At 38.7% G+C, this 20,580-nt stretch overlaps 1 protein-coding gene across 1 annotated transcript in view; it reads right to left on the reverse strand.

The window, feature by feature from the left end:
- Positions 1–4,134: 4,134 nt before the first annotated feature.
- LOC104515813 (glutamate receptor ionotropic, delta-2) overlaps positions 4,135–20,580 on the reverse strand; it is a gene marked incomplete at both ends in the record, with an annotated part of 38,959 nt that continues 22,513 nt past the window's right edge. The window contains 2 exons of the mRNA XM_010159925.1: positions 4,135–4,330; positions 14,266–14,404. Coding sequence (XP_010158227.1) covers positions 4,135–4,330; positions 14,266–14,404 — 335 coding nt within the window. The remainder of the gene's footprint in view (positions 4,331–14,265; positions 14,405–20,580) is intronic.

A 20,580-nucleotide genomic window follows, 5' to 3' on the forward strand; every position in this document is an offset into this window, starting at 1 on the left:
CCTGGCTGAACCCAGCACACAACCATGTCCAGTTATTAACAATTTGTTCTAGCACAGAATTGCAAATCATTATTACCCCTTTCTTCTCCAACATATCACTTCAGCAAAGCTTTATTATAGTCTATTCATAGATAGTTTAAAAAAATATTACTACTATTACAGGATTCTCAGTAAGGTGAAAAGTGCCATCCACAGTGTAGAGGGAAAACAAGCTGACTCAATGGTTGCTAGCATGTTTCCACTGGGAATGCACATAGGATCACAGGAAAATCAAAATCTCAAGATCAAATTCCTTTTGATACTGTGTGCAAGTTGAAGAGGAAATATTATGGGAGCCTAAGAGGAGTTTCTTTTAATGCACCATCCAGAAGCATTATTTCACTTGATAGTCATTCACAAGTTTCCTACCGGCTAAATATTTTGCAGATAGAGTTAAGTAGAGGTTTCTAACGCATTCAGATTCTGCTTATGCAGCCTGGGAAAGGAATTTTCCACTTTGTACTGCTGAGAAAAATGTAGACGCTGTAGGCTATGGTATCACTTTCAGAGGAACAAGGTGGGTAGGATAGGGCATTAGGCACTATTATACTCTAGGGAAGAAAGAGCAGACAGGGGCACAATGGAAGCACTTCATTATATTTTAAATGGGAATAGTTCCAAGGATAGGAAAGCCTGTGGTGCTTGTAAAGGATTAAGCAGGGTAATGTGCTTTTTAAGAAGACATAAAGAGGTATGTAATGTGATATGTTTAAGCCTAAATGATTTTTCTTGGAGTCCTCAATGAATGTTTAAGCAGGCATGACTTAGGCCTCTGTAAATCCCTCCTGAATAAATAACTTCTGTGAAAATAGAGATTCCTTTGACAGAATGAGATGCATATTTCATAACCTATGCAAAAAAGGAAAATCGATTTGAAAAACATGGAACATTTAGAAATAATATATAAAAATGAAGAGAAAAGTGAATATTCTACAGACTAATCCAAGCATATATAGAAATACAGCCACCTCTCCATCCACTTTGATTTAACAGAGCAGGAAGACAAACAACTGAATGCTTCCCTACCTTCAGTTCAGCTCTTCAACAGTTTTTTGTTGCCTTTTGAGAAAGGAAGAGACAATAAGTGACAAAAAATATCTAAAATGCCTGCATTTTTCAGGCTGTCTCCTGTTTAAGGTATTTAAAACTTTGCTCTCTCTTCAGGGTAAATCCAGCCAGCATCTCTCTCACTAGACCTGATGGTGTCTATAGCTGTTCACTATGAATAGAATAGGAGCACACGCAGATATGTATGCACCTGATTTATGGGAAGAACAGGACCAATAAATATAAAAACCTGAAAACTTACAATGGCATGACCTTTCCATTTATTACTCTTGCCTGCCCTGCCCTCCTGCCAGGAAAATTTGGTCAAAGTGGTAGATTGCCTGATGCAAAATGGGACTAACACAATCACTGTCATTTGGCTGCATTGTATTTTCACTCAAACAGGCGCCATTCCCCATGAAGCCACTCGTACAGCAAGCACAGGGTCCTGCTGAGTGAGCAGGATGATGTGACAAGTACATCAGCAGTCAATCCCCACCCCTCTCCTCCCCTCCCTTCCCCCTGTTTACATATACATTAGTATTAAACTGCTACTTTCCTCAAAATAACGAATGCCAGCTCCACTATAATTTGCAGAATAAAAGAAAGACAAAACTAAAGGATTTTTAAGAAATAACAAAAATATTTGGCAAAGCATCTTACATGATGGCTACTTGCAAACCCCATTTAACCTCACAGAGGGTGCAGTAGGTAGTGTTGTTAAAGGAGAGCAGGTCCATCCCATCCGTAACAACCTTCCTGCACATTTCTCTCCCATGGTGGTCGCTCCTAACACACTCCCTTCATGGTTATTAGGCAGCCTAGTGGAAATCCCTTTCCCTGTACCCATCTGGAAGCACTCGTTAAGTCTCAGCACTCACTTAGCACTCCAGGAACGTGTGCCGAGGTAACAGCCTCAGAGAGCTTGGGCAAACTGCTGCTCAGTTATGCTGTAGCAGATGGATGGTAGAAACAAAATGAAGCACAGAGGGAGACCTGTTGGCTTAGTTTCTCCAGTGTCATAGCCTGATCGAGTTAATGGCTCTGATGTGGCCAGTTAAATTTGTTCAAGACCTTGAAGAACATTACGAAGTATATGAATAGGCTGGGGGGACCCATGAATTCTTTCCTGTGAAAGGTTTTACTTTTTTTGAAGTACAGTTCAGAGATTATAATCTCTGCCTTTTTTCAGCAACCTTTTAAATTATTAATCTTCCATGCCTAAAACCAGCTTTTAGCATCACATTCATTCTTCCTGAGTAGGCCAAATATTCCAAAAGCTTCTGTGTGAACAGCAACTGGCAAATGATCTTTTTCAGTGTCATTTCTTCCTGCAAGATGAAAGAAGGGGAGAAACTGCACGCACATAGGTGGATGTGTATCTTCATTAGGAACGGGCCTGAGCTCTTCAATATTTTTTAATTGGAGGGTGCTTGGCTTGCTCACATGCTGCAACTTGGATTTTCAACACTATCATTAGCAAGCATTTGTTCCTGGGAAGCAGAGGCATGGCAAGTTAAATAACCCAGATATTTCTGGGTTTGTAGGTTTTAAGACAGCAACTGTCGTATTTCCAGGAATGAGAAATCAGACCGTAATCTGGAATTATCTGCCAGCATGATACACTGGTAGTTTTTTTCAGCTAAAAGCCATTAGTCAACACAGCTGTGTTTGACGTGTTCTGGTTTTTGATTCTTCTGAAACCTTTAATATAACTTGGGAAGGCTAACTAAAACCAGGGCTGCTTTTTCCTTTCTTCCTTTTTTTTTTTTTAATACAAAAGATGAAACCCAACTTTATCAGCCCCTTACAAACTGAGTTAAATATGTTTTCTCAAAAAACCCAATTTCCTCTAGCCAATAAATCTTCAGACTGTCTTTCTTTTCTAGCTTTTTCAGCTTATGATTTTTTCTAAAGTTTCAAAAGTGCAGTTCCCCAGGGCCTTTCTTACCTCTTCTTTCATGCTGCTTAGTCCTTCAGAGGACAAAATATGATCTCAGTTATATAGCGGGTGGAATATTGATTTTTAAAACTCAAAAAAATCTTTGTTATTTTGCGGTTCTTTTATTATCAAGAGACCACCAGTGATTTCATCATTCCTGTTAACATACTTTTTTCTCTTACGTGTTTCTATGCAGTGTGAAAACACCAGAAATTGCAGGTTTTCCTGCCAAATAAATTTTGGTGGAGATAAAAAGTGGAGTTTGTCCAGATTTTTGGAAGTCTCTAAACCAAGCTTAAAACAATGTATTTTTGCTCTAATTAGTATTCACATTTTGTGGTTTCAAATCAAATGTATAAAATACAGTATTTCTCAGATTTGATTTAAAATTCTGAATATGAAGATGCAATTGTAAGGATAAAGTTTGTATACAGGCACTCATTAACCCATGTTCATTCTTGTACCGAACCCTTTCCTGTACTACTGTTCTTATAAAAGCTGTATCTGTCAACCCAAGACATGGGAGGGAACTATTGCATTAACAAATGTACCTAGAAAAATTGACTATTGCTCTCAAAGTGTTTTCCTATTGTGAAACTCACTACAGAAGGTGGCTCTGAGACTCTCATTTAAAGCTAGATAATCTTTTTCTGCCTGCCTCTCTCAAAACATACCTGATTCAGAGCTACAACTGAAAGCCAAGGTTTTCACTGTCAGGAGTCTACAAAGATTAAGTTAATCAATATGTCTTGTATTCAAAGTGCTTTAAGTTTTGTACGGTACAGTATCACATCTTCTGAGGTTATAAGTCCAGTGATCCTAATCCCATGTTGCATCATGAAAAATGCATTCATCTCTCATACCTATAAACACTTTTCAGAACAATCACTATAGGTACTTACATTTTAAAAGGGGTTGAAAACAAGGTACGTAGCTGAGAAGTCCCAATCCTCTGTGCCAATGCAATAGGCTTGCAGAAAATGGTACCAGGCACGATCATTATCTGGGCGCAAATGCACCCCTTGTAGTGAATAGCAATCACTAACCAAATGTGGTGTTACAGCAGATCATCTCTTAAGGGAGGCAAAATAAAGTCATACTAGTACCTTCTGAATGCCTGCGGTTGACTCCATGACGTTGTTCTCTGAGCCATTACTTCTGTTAATCATCCGCCACATTTGGGAATACATGCTGTCCCTCTCGAAAGGATTCATCCCTTTCACTCGGACGTGCTCATAGACTGCAGAGTCCAAGACAGTGCCATAAGGAATATCTGTCTGCCTTGAGAGATCCTGGAGAGACCTTAATTGTTGGGGAAGAAAAGAAACACAGGAGACTTGAAGCCACATTTTCAAGAGGAAGGAGCTGCAGGCAAGCAAAGGGCAACACAAAGAAAGACAGCTGTCAAGCCACTTCCTTATGTTGTTTGTTGGGGTTTTTTTCCCTTTTTTTCTTAAAAGACAAAGTGAGACTGAAAAATTGGTTTTATGATTTATGAAACAAGGAGGAATATGAAGTGAAAGGGTGGAAAAAATTAAAATGGATAAAAAGAGGACAATAGAAGGAGTAAGAGGTTCCTGCCAAATGCCAAGAGCTCCTTTGAGTAGACACAAAGAGAGAAGGGAGCACTGCATTCCCTCGAGCCACACACAGCAAGTTCAACCGCCTGTGACACTGTGGTGCCACCACACACCCCACTGCTGGGGAGCCAGTCGCAGCACTAGAACTCTCTGAATCTAGCCCAAGGCACCTGGGCTGAGCACTTTTAACTGCTATCCGGTTACACAGTGGCGAGCAGCTTTTTAGTGGTATTCCTACACTGAACTGTGTGCCCATCTTAGAAAGCAAGTCACATCCTACATTATTTTCAGCAATAGGAAGATTTCTGTTGTGGTTTCATGAACTATCTTTTCATCACAGTTCATTTCATTTAGTCCAATAAATTTGCTCTACTTTACATATTAATTAACTAGTCTTATCCATTCTCTCTAAGTAAAAATTAACCAGTTTAGAATTTTCTAAATCATCCCAAATATGGCTTGTCAACGTTACTTTGGATGTAAAAAGGTATATTAAAAGCCTTTAAAGTCTCCTCACCTCTTGGCCTTTATTTTCCTGTCCTATAGGATTGCTCTCCCATACTTTTGTTTTTTTAATGGCGTTCACTGAAGTTTCAAAATAACTACCGCAATATCCCTATTGCCTAAATTGAGCTTTCTTGGCTCAATTTAACAATGTATAAACTGCACAAATCTAGCAGATGACATATAAGGACAGATCAAAGATCTGAGTGCTGTCTTAATGTAGGCAACAGGAAGTTGTAAAAGCTCATCGCAGCCACAGAAAATGCAAACACAAATGTAGGGAACTCATCAAATTCCAGGTTGTGTTTCTGAAACAGGTAATACAGAGGCAAGTGAAAATGGTCCTACAGGAAGGGAAAAAAAAATTTCTTAGGTGTTCCAGGGATGGCACTTAATGAAACAGTTATTGGATCTCAAAGGGTATGTATGCCTCTGAACATAACAAAAAGCAAGAAAAGAAGAACTCAACAGAGCTCAGCGGCAAGGCTTTGGAGGTTAGTTGAGTTAAAAAGAAATCCACTGAAATTCAGACATATGGGCTTAGAAAAACATTGAACAAAAGCTAAATTCTAGGCAGATAATATATAGCGAATATAAGGAAGGGATAATTTTATTTTTTGTAATATTAAAAACTCCAAAATCCTCTCCTTTTTCTCCATCAAGATGGCATTCCTCTCCAACAAGATAAGTAGCTAGGAACCTGCAAAGAATCAGTACACATATGGGATCATCTAAGGTGAGCTTCTAGATGAATCTTTTCCTGAAATCAGGTATATTGGTCTTCTGTGAGAGGATGGAGACATGCCCTTTCCGAGGAAGAAAAATGTGAGACTACTAGACTAGAACATCAGGAGAATAAGTGGTTAAATTGTAATTGAAAATTAAAACAAACAAACAAACAAAAATTCCCCAAAAGTCCAGATAAACACCTATGAGTTCTGAAAAATTAAATATGAAATGTCTGACATGTTATAAAAAATGTGAAATCTCATTATAGCCAGTGTGTGAAAGCGAAACAGGAAATACATTTAAAAGGCTGTAGTGGTAATCAGGGGAATTATGAAAGTAAACAACTAAGATGTTATACTTTGTTGTAATAAATAAACTGAAATAAGGATTGATACAATTTTAAAGGTCAGTCCTGAAGATTAGGCATAGCCACCAAGTGGGTTTATACACAAGAAGCAGTTCAATAATCTATTGCCCTTGGAAATTACTAATAATCCCCAAGACTTTCAAAAGGCTTTCAACCCATCAAACAATACACAGAAGGCAGAAGCATGGACAGGCTACAAAGGAGAAATTTAGAAACATTTCCTGGCAAGTCTGGATAGCCTTAGGAAAGCCAAGACTCAGCTAGAGTGGATGCTCTTCAGGCACCTCAAGGGTGAAAAGACCAGCTTTTGCAGAACTAAAAGGCTGAACAAGGGAAGTGTGGACCTTCTCAGGTGAACTGCAGAAACAGCTAACGCTGAGGTGCTCAGTGCCTTCTTTGCCTCACTCTTCCCCAGCGTTGTGTCCTAGGTCTCTGTGACTAGAGGCAGGGTTCAAGAAGGCAATGAACAACCAGCAGTAGGTGGTCAGGTAAATTCCAACCAGAAATAGAGGGATTGATTGAGCACACTAGAGCCACAGAATTCGATGGGTCCTGGCAGGCTACATTGAAGTGTGCGGAGAGAGCTGGCCAATGTCCTTGCAAGGCTGCTTGCTTTAATTTTTGAAAGGTGAAGAGGAGGAGGAGATCCCTGACCACTGGAGAAAGGAAATATCCAGACTATATCAAAAAAAGATAAGAAAGATGATCTGTGGAACTAAGGCTGGTCATCCAACATCATGGAGTGAGTCTTCCCAGCACACTTCTGAGAACAAGAAGCAGCTGACTTGGAACACTCAATATCAATTTACCAAAGTCATACTTGGTCAATCTGGTTGCCTTCGACAGTAAATGGCTTGTGGAGAAATGGATATTGTTTACATAAACTTTAGCAAGGCTTTCAATACTGTCTCCCACAATATCCTTGTATCCAAATTAAGTCATTAGTGGCTGGGTGGGAAACTAGATGGCATATCAGGCTTACAGGGTAGCTCACTTGGAGGCTGGTAGCAGGTACAACAGAAGTCTAACCTGGGATATGCTTTTGCCAATAACCTGGAGGAGGTGAGTAAGCAGCCTCTTGTCAAGTGTGTCGATGACATGACCTTGAGGGATCAGTCAATTGCTCAAGGACAGGCTGCCATTCAGGCGGACCTAGAAAGGCTGGAAGAATGGGCTCACGGGAGTGGTGTGAAATTCAGCAAGGACAAATGAAAAGCCCTGCACCTGGGGAGGAATGACCCCCCTGCAACAACCCAGGCTGCAGCTCTGCAGAAAGGCTTTCTGACAGACAGCAGTGGGCCTCAGTGAGAATTTCTCCCTGTTTCACCAGCAGGCAGTGTTGTGTAGCAGTAGGTGTATTACTGTTGCACTGACAGTCTATCTATCTGTCAAAAGCATCACTGATACTTTTGACACTTGCATTTTGATACAAATGCAAGATACTATATTCAACCTTTCTGTGTTACTGCTGCTGCCGCTGACAATACAATTCTGTATCTCCTGGAAGCACTCTGAAGTGCAACAAACTGCCCCAGGATGCATATTGTAATGTCCTATAATTGCTGTGTTATTTGTCATACAAGTTCCTAGAAAAGCATGCAAAAAGAGACTTATTTAATAAGTCTCCGATTTCTAATGACAACACCTAGCAAAACTGCAATCATTACTTTGGAAGACTCTGTATAGCCATATAATTTTTAATGTAACAAAAGACAAAGCATTTTTCTGAAAAATTATTGCTACTTGGTATATAAGTGATATGTGTACCTGCTGCCACAAAACAGTACAGTTAGAAACAGTACAAAAAAAAAAAAAAAGCGCTCCCCTGTATATCTTGGAGCTATAAGATCAACCTTGCTATTTTCAGAAAGGCAAACCAATGCAAGACACAAGCTGTTAGCCCAGAATTGTACTACAATCAGGTAGAGGAAGTGTACTACCAACAGTCTAAGAAGCAAGCAAGAGTGCCATTACACACAAAAGCAACACCAGCAGGGAAATAACAAGGAGGAGAATTATGTCGATGCCTTCAGGAAGGCATGTTGTAGCTGCCAAGTCTGGCATTAACTACAGTCTACAATTCTTTACTCTTTGGTGTGCTACCCTGAAACATACAATGCCTTTCGGCTGCCTCGCTCTGCATCTTTGCACAGTTGTAGGTAATGCTCTATGCTGAGAAAACAATGGCGAGAGGACAAGAGCGAGGCAAGTAGAAGTGTAAACTCTACAGATGCGCTGAACACTCTTGCCAGCAGAAAACATCACACTTTGGTTCACCTGGCCCTACGCCAAGGAGCACGGAAGAAGTTTTGCAGCCTCTGAGATGTACATGTGTGCATGCTGCTGTGTAGGCAAGCTGCAAACATGGAAAAGACCTACCACATTGATGATTTCATCCCCTCACACAAACATGTCAGATGGGATCATAAGATATATGACCTCCTTCAGAAACGGTCTTTTATAGCCTGCAACTCTGCAGGTTACTGGAATGGCATCCACAACCTAGCAGCCAAGGTCCAGCAAAACCAAGAGAAATGACAAACCTTGACAGAACTAATAAAATTATTAAACTATTGAGGATCCTTTTCCAGAAGAAAGAATTTTTCTAACTACTTTGCCTCCAGCCTGGTTTGTAGGTTGTACATTGTTTGATGTACCTTTATTCCTGGATTAAACAACTCATTTTCTGTTCAGACACACACATGTAGTGGAGTCATAAATCCCCAGCCTCACTGTGTCAAACCAGATCCCAAATTAATGAAAAAGTATTTGTCAAAATGATTAATTCCTACAGGGTATCCTTTGATGCCCAAATTCTGATATTGTTATCCACACTGGATGGGAATTTTATTTTGTTACAATTCTACTGATCGCAGTTGGAATACCTGCAAAGCAAAGCACACATCTAACACGACTAAGAGGATTATAATCCCACATATTAAAACATTTATCTCTTTGGATTTCTAATTTTGAAGCAATAGCGTAATGAATGCTGAAAGTGTTTAAAAATAATAATAATAATAATAAAGCAGATATAGTTGAAAAACTGCTATAAAATAAGAGACCTTTAACTGAGCTTGTGGTCAGAAGGATTCTACTTACACGAAAGTGACCATGCAGTCAAGTCAGAGTTCAGTTCCTATTTGGTTATCACTCATGAAGCACTGTGGGGAAAAATGTTATGTGTGGTCTTTATGGCAAGTTTTTTTTCTCATTGCAATGACTGGGATAATACCAATATTATCCCATTCATATTAACTACAATATAGGGCTATTCTGAGGATGAATTGAGCTATTTGAGGATGAATTATTAATGGCTACCTGTATTTTTCAACACTTGTTGATTTTGTTTTGTATTCTGCACCTTAATCAGGCAGCAGTTGTCAGGTCACTTTCATTTTCTGGTATAGTACAACTGAATTATTTTGCAATTTAAAAAACGATCTCTGCTTTCAACTAAAAAAAAACCCCAAAAATTTATTAGGATTTGCTTGTTCTTCTTTTCACAAAGCATACCCTCTTCTCTAAATTCAAATCCTAGACTGAGAATTGGTAACATGTTGTTCATGTATGTCAGCCAACAATGTTTAAAAAGCACATAGAAAATGTAGAAAAACGAAAGGTCAGCTCCATAAAAGAATAAACAAATTACTTTTTAGGTGATTAAATGCCACTGAGGTCAAGGTCTTTGACATCAAAATATCTTTGTAGAAATGGATTATAGAACAATTTAGGCTAGATGTGTTTTTAGACTTGGCTGTTGCACAGAACTGTCTGCAAGAAGTAGTCACTAAATTTTAGGAGAAAATAATTTATGTCATGACTTATACTGAAGCCTTTATTTATGACTAATTCAGATAAAGCTCTCCAATGTTTTTTCTTTTTTCTTTTTTGTAGGACATTAAAGATTGACTCACAGGCAGGCCGAGGGAACAGGGCACAGTAAGCCAAGAGATTTGACTGTTGGCAGCGACAGCTGTATCAGAAACTGGTAATACTGCTTGCTAGCCAGTTTGAAGATCTGGGTGAACTACATTAAAGTAAAGGTTAAAGAACATTCTGTTTTTCAGTGTAAGTAAATATCTACTCCAATTACTGCATTCTTGTGTAACCCCCCTTGCAGAAAACTTGTAGGCAGTTGTATTGAGCTCTTTAAAGCCTTGGGGACATCTTAGCTTCAAGAGAATTACCGTCTAGGAAAAATGTTGTGAAAAGAATGACTAGGGAAAACAAAGATAACAAAAGACATGCTTTACTGCTATGCCTCCATTATTTGGAGGCAGAGATCTCACCTATCAAAGAGGACATAATACTTATAACATGGATAACGTAACAAGAAATTATTTTACAGAAGACACAAGATGCAGATTCTCCCCCCATAATGTGTATAGCTTCCGCAATTTCAGAAGTTGATTAGGGCACCTAACTCCTGCCTTTCATATGAAAAATCCTTTGACTTCCCCTCTGCCCGCCTCAGCCCCTGAACTTTCCTGCAAAATTTGAGGCCTGTGAGAAGGTGGTGACACTCTTCCTTTACCCAGGAAAACTGTGCGATGCACGTCTGAGTAAAATCAGTCTCTCTGCCAATGGACTCTAATTCTGTCCTAAAGGCATCATAAACCACAATAATGGCAATACTGGCTCAGTGATGAAATTCACAGCATCAGCACCTATGAGAAATAGCTCAAGACCTCCGAATTTATTTAACATTTACCAAGAAGAGCTACTCTTATTATCAATTCATGTTGCATTTGAGACACTGTTCTAAAGATTTAAGGAACACAGAAATCGTGCTTTGCTTTGCTGCCACGATGTTTTGACATCTGAAAGGCTGACTGTCTTGATTTAAATGTCATCTGCAATGTGAGTCAGGTGTGAACAAAAGATGCATCTAGGAACTACTTTATGACTTGCATGCTTCTACTGCTGATACTGGCTGTTGGCAGAAGATGAAAAGCTGAGCTCCCAAAGTTATTAAGGGTAGCCATTTGCTTGGAAAAGGAGATCAGCATCCACTCTTATTCTTCATGTTCCTCTAAGTTTATTTAATTGTAACATTTTGATCCAAATCAATCAGTGAGGCAGAGAACCAGTACCATCAAGTGAAGTTAGACAGTAAGGTTCTACTTCAGGACTCTGTAGGCAAAGGGAACATTTCACTAGTCCTCCCTAATGCATTGCCTAACAACATTTTGTATGCTTTTCTTCTCAAAATAAGATTCTGGATACCATGAGGCACTGACTAGGAAGAGTGGCTCAACCTTCATACCAGCTGAGAAAGGGAAGATGCAAGAGCTCCCAACACAAACTGGCTACACATCCAAAAGCTGAAATGCAGTAACTCCTAAATGTTTCACAGCAATGAGATGTGCTGTGGGCTGCTTGAATCCTCCTATCTTTCATAAAAAATACCACAAGGACAGTACCTTCAACAACGCACTTTAATATCTGCTGCTAGCTGGAGATCTGAAATGGAAACCCATTAACTACTTGTTTTATCTGTGCAAACCCACTGACTTCAATTTCTTTCATTTTTCTGACTTCTCTGAAGCTGGCTGGATAGCACTACAAGCAGAATCTGGTTTATTTTCTTTAAATACTTAAACTCATTTCCATTCTGGCCTTCAAAGCTCCCCAAGGTACAATTTGATCTGTTAAAAAAAAAAAAAAAGAGAAGAGCATCAGCTTTTTTCTTTATTGCTTATTCATGTCTCCCACTTTGCAGTAATTCAGCATGGTAAACAAACAGCCTCTCCCTTATGTGCTGGTTTGAATCCCAATTTTGGCAGTTTTGTAAACTGAAGTTTTACACTCCCACCATAGTTAGGATAACTTCATTCCCTAATGGATACTTAACACATCTAATTACTCTATTTTAGAGTTGCAAGAGCTGTTGAAAAATGTCTCCATTCTTTCATTCCAGGAGCTCTCCAGCTGCAATGTTTTCTACTGAATAAAACATTTTCAGTGACTTTGCCCATAAATAATACAGCACAAAGACCAATGTAGTCCCAACTGTACATAATAATCTCAGAATCCCACTGGGAGTTTTCTAGTGACATCATAATAAACTGCAAGAAAAAGCTGAAGATGTATTAAATTATAGTTTGGGCATATCTTATTCTTTTTTACACATGACAAGAAAACTCAGACATTTGTCACAGTAATTTGAACATTTTTCCGGACTATTGAAAACTAGAAGGGACATGATTTCAAAGCAGGATGCAGAAGCATATTTCATATTTGTAAGGACAAACTGAATGACTGAATATATCATTATTATTTATTTTGCATGTACAAATTCCCATGCTGTTTCTTCATGCTCCTCAGTCAAATGTAGTTTTTAAACTTAAAAAACCAAAAAAGCCTCCCTGTTTTACATGTTTGGCATGGTGCTTAGATCTCTAATAGATGAAAGTGTTGAAGTCGTTAGCCCAGAAAGAAAGGATAAGGACCACAGATACTTCATCTCCAACTGAGAACAAATAAGGACTACTAATGTCTGGGCATTTCAGGCCACAGGGCACTAACTCCTCCCCCATCACCCAAGGAGCAGGGAGAAAAGGTTTATGAAGTGCAAGAGGATGCCCCTAATGGGGACAGTCATGTGATAACCATGCACTCAAAGTAAGGGGCTGCTTCTGCTCTTGGGTCTGGGCTTCGGCTTCCAATTGGAAATAAAACTCTTCTGCTGTTGCTGACATTTACTTTTCCATGTGCTGTTGAAGTCTGGATTGGTTTTAGTATGTAGAAATCCTCACCTAGAAGCTAAGTGCCTTAGTGAGAGTGCGGTGACTGGCTGGCATGCAGTGATGTTTGAACCTAACCTATGAATTCACAGGAGGCCAAGGCTCCCCCTGCCCAGTCTACACTAGTGGCTCACTGTCTCATGGGGCATTTTGAAGAGATCTGGAAAGCAGCTGAACCAGAGGCAAGGTAGGGGATGATATACAGCAGACAGGGACTTGAATCAACACCTGGAGTGAGAAAACTGAACATTGAGCCTTACTTGAAGGCCAGGTTCTTATCTTTCTGGCAGAAGAAATACAAGGGAATGTGCCTCTCTTCTCTAAAGCCACTCTATAATTTTTGCAAAGAGGGATTTATGGGAAAGGCTAACTTTGTCATTCTCACATAGTTTCATAGATTTGTAGCCTCAAGATTAAAAACCTGCTATGGGAAAATGGCCATCTGCCCCTTGAAGTGCTTGGCCAGCTAATGCTTCACTGTAATTTCTAGTCTCGGCTTTGATGCAAGAGGAAGGGTTTGGGGGTGGGAGAGGTCACTGGAGCAGTGGGAGCAAGGATAACTTAGCATGCAGCTTGCTGAAAGAAAGGGGACTGGAGAACAAAAGAACAGAGTGAGAGGACTTAGAAAGGTTCCTGTGATATAAAGAGATATGATCTGGAAAAATAGATTAGCAGGTGTGACAGAAAAACAGTTCATCACGAAAGGAACAGGAAAAGACAAGGACATTCACTTTAGGGAGTTATGAAGCAAAAGAACCAATAGACAGGAAAAATAAGAGAACAATATGATCTGTTAACTTAGTAAGAGAGCACCTGGGAGCAGAAGTGGCAAAGATGACTAGTAAGTGAATTTTTATTGTTTGTTGTGATTAACACATCTTTGCCTTGGCAAGAAAAGGTGAATTCAGCTTTGAGCTCCCCATACATTGAAGAAGCATTCGGCTTCTCCTGAGCAAAGAGTATAAGTACTGTGGGATGTATTTGAATGGAAAGCACTACCTGAAAACACAAAGCAACAATTTATATTTTCCCATTTCAAATAATGATACAATGGTTATTTTAAACTGAAGTGCTTCTTTCAAAATATGTATGTGTGCATATGTATGTATTCATCTGTGCCACAGAAGAGTATCTGCCAGAGGCCAAAAATTCTCATCCTAAAGACAAAGTGTCTCCAGGGAGACTGGAGTTTGTGGTACATAGCAATTTTTTTACTTCCAAAATACTTCTCAGGATGATAAAAATTTCTCTTTTTCACATAATTAGGTAGAACTCTCCTTTCCCTCAATTCATTTTTTATCAACTTACTGGATGGAGTTCTCAATGCGTGTGATGGTGAGGAAAGCTGCTAGGTTTGCTGTGTAGGAGGAGATGACAATCAAAGCAAAAAGCCACCAAGCTCCCATCATCAGTCGGGTTGCCAGAGTTGTGTATGGAACCTCTCCTCCTGTGGGGAAGAAGGAAAAGCAAGAGTTTTCATTTGGCATCAGGAAACCCAAATCCTCATTGCGCATATAATCATCGAGGAGAACTAGTCCCTAAGGACAGCAGGATTCCACTAAAGCAGGTTGCTTTAGTAAACTGAGCAGCACTTGGAGCCACAGCTTCTATGCAATGAAAAGTATTGAAGGAAGCCCATACACTATCTGCTATCATGACTGTATTTAATCTCTTTTGCTATTGTGCCTTTAATTGCAATTCATCTGCCAGTCCTGTCCAGTAATGGAAAAAGACTTCAAGATCTCCAAACAAAAAGAGCAAAAATAAATTCTTACAATGTTCTTTCCTTAAAGATTTTATCTACAAACCTTAATTAAGTTTTTCTTGCCTTCTTGAGATCATAACATTAAAAAAATCTCATCAAAACCCAGTTATTTTCACAGTTCTGTAGGTGGGCAGATGCTCATGAGAACCATATGTGTGTGTACAACTTGCTGCAAGTGAACTTGGACATGCAGGAAAAAAAAATCACACGTACTGAAGAAGAACACAAAATTGTTTTGTATTCCTATAGTTGCTTTCCTTCAAAATTCAACTTCCATGTAAACAAAACATTAGCAGCAACTAAACCTACCAGGATCTGAGCTGCACACCACCACTTGTGTGAACAGAGTCCGGTTTAGCAAGTCATGAAAGGCATTATTTTATATTCAAATACCTGCCCCAAAACATGTTAGTTCAGAGACTTTGAAAGAACTCCTTCAGTTAAAAACATATGAACCACAGATCTTTAGATGAAGGAAAGTTCAGTGTTTTAAAAATACCTTTTTTCTTCCTGTAGTGTAAGCTTTGTTGCAGACACAAGTAACTAGGGGTGGGCAGATGAATACTGCAACCACCCGCAGTCAACAACTCAAGATGTTCACCCGTTTCCTCTCCCCCTGTACACAACAATTTGAAAAGTTGTCACTATTTTTGAGGTAGCTTTCTCGGATGCAAAATCTTATGATGGTACAAGAGCTGTGATTTTCAAAAGCAAAACCACTTGCTTACAGATTCAGTCATCTGTAAGTATTTTGTGCTGGATCTTCACTTGTGTAAAAACCTCAGCACGTAGGTTTAATAGGAATACAAATTACAATTATTGCGATTACAAGTACAAATAATTTTCAATTATGTACACAAACTAGATATTTAATCAATGCTTGAATATAAAGGATCACCTTACTCTTTGTTCAGAAGTTTGTCCTACTGATACAAATCATTGGGAACTCTGCGTCACCATACAAAAAAGATGAATGTAAAGCTTTTTTCCTACTTTGGTGATGTGGAGTTGTACCATATGTGAAATAATAGCTGATTCCGTTCATTTACATTTTTGTTCTATGAAAGTATTGAAATCCTTTGTCGTTTAAGAATTCCAGTATTGAAAGACAAAACCTATATTAGACCTGAGCAGTAGGGAGTAAATGTCCTTTTATTTCCAAGATGCCATGTAATTACCTTAAATAAGAATCTACCGATCAGATTGGGAGATATTATTTCAGTATAAGGACTCTTGAAGATTAACTTCAACATCTGATGATTTGGTTTTCTGTCCTACATAAATTTTAAATTATTTTTAATAGCTTATTTCTACTTTACAAGTTTTTGCTATGTCTTTGGAATACTTAATTTCAAAATGATTTGTAATAACATGAAAAGAGCGGACAGCTATATCAATTTATCAGAATAGAGACTCTGTCCTTTTAAATTTCAGGTGCCAATCCCTGCAGACAATCTTCATATTCAAAATGAAATAGGTGGAGTGACAGAGACGCAGTCAATGTTCTCCTGGACCTCCCTGCATTTTCATTTTCAGCTTAATGAATAAAACTAAGTTCTCACATTTTTTTTATTGAAATGAAATGTCATGGAAAGACAGGATCACTGAAATTCACACACCTGCCTTTCAGTTTTCAAGAGAGGATGCTGTGCAACAAGTGACCATGAAAACCATCACAGACCCCTCAGCCACAGCACTCCTCTACTGTTTATATGGTGCAGTTTTCCAAAAAGGAAAAAGGTAAGGTTGTCCCCACTATTCACATTTGCTTTTCTAACACTCATGTTAACAATAGATTGTAAAAAACTGTGAGTGTTGGTCATACCAAGTGCTTTTAGTTCGCTCAGGTGTTTGTGAGGTCTTGTTCTTAATTCACAGTTGCACCTTGTATATCAGCAGTGAATAACAGAAGGTTGAGGACAAAGCTTGCATCCAAGTACATGTACAAAAAACACATATGAAAGCAATTCATCACTCCTGCACCTACTCTGAAATCTTTGCACTGATGTTTCTTAAACCATCCTTTCTAAAGCAGGACTGACACTACAGCTACATAGATACATGATTTTTAAGCAGTACAGGCAGGCTACTCCACCTCTCCCAGTAAAAGAAAGAAAGAAACAAAAATCAAAGGCGATCTTTTACTGCCACAGTATCATTTCTTTGGCATCTATTAGGAGACTTAATGTGATACAGTCTTGTTCTATTGTACTGTTTGCTGTAACACTTCCCACACCATGACAGCTCACCTTAAGAAACCTCTTCACTCCTTTCATCCAATTTTGTTTCTAGCAATAAAACTTTGTCCAGAGTTTTCTTTCAGTTCAAACGTACACATTTTCTCAGTGCAGAAGGGTAGCAAATAATTCAGGAGAGCAATATTCATTGGTTTTCTATTAACATTACCATGAGAAAGTGCCACAGACCTAACAGTCATTGTTGTTGGCTGTAAATTAGTATCCAGAAGGGACGTGCATGCAAACCTCCCAGGGCTCTGCTTCCCTATATCTAGTATGAGTTTCAGATTTCTTTATGGATGACAGCAAATTCTGGTTATGAGGGGCCACCCAATGCAAGGGAAGAGGGAATCAAGAAGATAAAACAAGCCTTTCCATGCTATTGTCTTTCATATCATACCAGCCAAGCTTCATAATCATACCAGCCAAGCTTCATAACCCCTAATGGCAAAGGCAACCACCTAGTGCCATATAAACACACATTGGTGGCCAGAGTAAAATCTATTCTATCACACTTCATATCTATAGCAAAATTCATCAATGGGAGTTAACATGCTCGTTGTGGTTGCACTAAACCCACTAATATTGTAGCATGCGAAGCAACACAAAAGTACTGAGCTCCGCTCATGAAACAAATGGAAATCAGAGAAGAAACAGAGCAGTCCTGGAGTTGCTTTGTCATTGTAAGAGACAGACCTGATATGAATACAGAGGCTATATTATTCTTTAGACCTGGCCCTTCCTATACATTGGCAGAAGGGTATTAATGTGGCACAAAATGCCGCTACCTGTCGATCACCTATGTTGTGGCTACAGCGCCTAGTCTAATTCCGCTGACACTTTTGATGTGTATTAAAAATCATTTAAAAACCTAATCTGCCTCTAAAATTTTCAGACTGCATATGTAGGAAGGAAAAGATGTTTTCCAGAGTAAACTAAACTAGCAAAAAGCAGTCTTACTGGGAGTTTTCTGAAAGAGCTGAATTACCATAGAATTGACAGCGAAAGAAATTACTTTTAGTCCTCCCACTCTCATCTAATGCAGCTCTCCTTCATCAATCCTGGACCAGTTTAATGCTGGCCTACTTCAGAGGACAGGCTCAGACTGCAGCTCATTTTATGAATTTTTGTTTATTTCCATTTCTTTCCAAATGCTTCAAGCTAAATATCACAAGGTAAAAAAAGTAACATAAAGCAAAAAAATATAACTTATAATTACGACAGACCTAAATATCAGGAAAAATGCACCTTAGGAGATAAATTGTGGACCTATACAATTCCCATACAGATTGCTAATACCTTTTAAGCTATGCTCACATGTTAGCAGTAATATTAAATATTTCTTCAAGTCAAAACTCGCAAGAGAGGATTACAGGCAAAAAAGAGGAATGAAAACATGAGAAAAATGGAAAAAACAGGGAAATTGAAGATCACTGCCTGGTGAGATATTGGTATTCTATAATTCCAGATCACATTTCAATAATGCAAAATGCATAGGCTGTTTCTCCAAACATCTTGTTCACAGGGGCTTGTCAGTTTTTTGCCTGAAGAAAAACCGTGTTCATCTGCATGGTCCAGAACTATGAAAGTGCTTCAGATACAAATGGAATAAATTCTTTTTTTGTGGCTGAAAAGAAATGGTGAAACGCTTCTTGGAGAAGTTCTAACCGCAGTTGGCATTTCTGAGACAAAGCCTGGTGGCAGCCATCATGCTGTAAAGAGGTACAATTTTTGTTACAAGACATCCAGGCAATAAATGTGCAAGATAAGGTCTCCCTCTGATTTAATATTGATTTATCAATTTTGCTGGGAATGCACAATATTTATAAATAAAATTCATTTGCTTAACAGCTCAACATTTATTTTTTTTTTTTTTTACTATTACTAAAGCAATAGCTTGGCAGCATAGAGGCCAAAATGTTGAGAAAACTCAAAATTGATTATTGAGAAGAATTAGGCCTTTTGAAGTTTAAGTATTGAAATGTAATTTATAAACAACTACATACACAGAGAAGAGCCCCAAACCACCATTACTCTGTATTCTGAATTTGATAACGCTACTAAACGATGTCTCTGGGGGGAATTGAGAGCTGGACTGGGAGTTTTCTGCAGCTACTCCATATGTGAAGAGAGAGGCCTGGAAGAGAAGGCTCTGCCCTTCTACAGGAAGGACACTACAAGAATCACGGCTTGCAATTTCCGTTTGTGGTAACCACAGCTGCGAGGGAAATCCCAAAGACCAGGTTCTTATTATACACAAAACTCCATTTGTCACTAATGCTTATCATCAAGGCTACCCTACTGTTCTCACTTTATGAACGTATCTCAGTTGTAAGTAACTTTGACAAAGTCCAATCATTTAAGCTGCAATAGACTCTGCTAGAGGTCTGCACTGAGCTGAATTTCTGTGTGAGGAGTTTTAGCCAGATTTTTTTTCAGATCATTTTGAGAACCATGAAGAATATGTTAATTGTGACTGTTTTGTTCAGGAACTCTAATACTATCAAACTTGAACACAAGTATCTTGATGGTGCTTGGAAAAAGAAGGTGAAGAAATAAGAGTGGGTTATCTGGGGACAGATAGCTTTTTTCTTTTTTATTCCACAAAAATTCTGTCCACATTCAGTGAATTACTGGCCTTTTGAAAAAAAAAACACAAAGGACTGAGAGTTGGCTCCAGTTTAGCCTTTAGCTTGTTGGAACAGTCACATCAATTATGCTGTGCATCTGCAATTTCCATTTGCACAAATATAAAGTGTAGAGTTCTGTTGCAAACATTTTAGATCAATGTATATCTTATGTTTTCTTTGTGAAAGGGACATTTAATAAAGAGTGGGTGTAAGGGGCGTAGTTTGTATTAACAAAGAGGCAAAGGCATTTTATATTTCAGCTATTCTTGCCTTGAGAAACAAAACCTGAAGTTTGACTGAGCTCTGCTATCTTTACAAAACTCTGCAAAGCAGAGCTCTTCAAAGTCAGAATCTTTCAGGGCATTAGCTACTGCTATTGTTCTGTTAAAAACTTTCTTGATAATATAAAATCTCTCCTATTTTCAATTGGAAATGTTCAACGCAGTATAAAACAAAAAAACCAAACCAAACCAAAACCCAAAAAAATCCCACCCAACAAAAAAACCCAAAACCCAACCAAAAAAACCCCACCAGTAAACGAACCTTGTACCTGTTCCTACCAGCTGTGAAATAAATGCAGTTTGGAAGTTGTTGGAAGATGTCTCATTATGAATTTTTCTTTCTTTCTTTTCATTTTTCACTTATACTTTTCTATTCTTCCTTGAACTGTGCAGAGTGCCTTCACTTCCATAACATCTAAGTTGGCATGTCATAAACTGAATTTTTAACATTACATTGTGTGCTGAAGTTAACACCAGTTGACCACAGCAGGCATGATATGTATTCTTCAACAGGAGAATACAACTCCTTGAATCAGTAATGCCTTCCAAATAAGCTTGTAAATCAGTGGCTGAATTCCCTAGACTCGCAAATATTGGCAGATTGCAGGCAAATGAGAGTGGGGAAGGAACTGAGCATGAGGCAGAGCTGACAGCCAGATTCTACAAGGTCTGGACAAGTTCAAGAGCCAGCTATTGCTTTTATTCACCAC

This window comes from Eurypyga helias, unplaced genomic scaffold (genome assembly GCF_000690775.1).
Source record: "Eurypyga helias isolate BGI_N326 unplaced genomic scaffold, ASM69077v1 Scaffold47939, whole genome shotgun sequence".
Taxonomy (NCBI): domain Eukaryota; kingdom Metazoa; phylum Chordata; class Aves; order Eurypygiformes; family Eurypygidae; genus Eurypyga; species Eurypyga helias.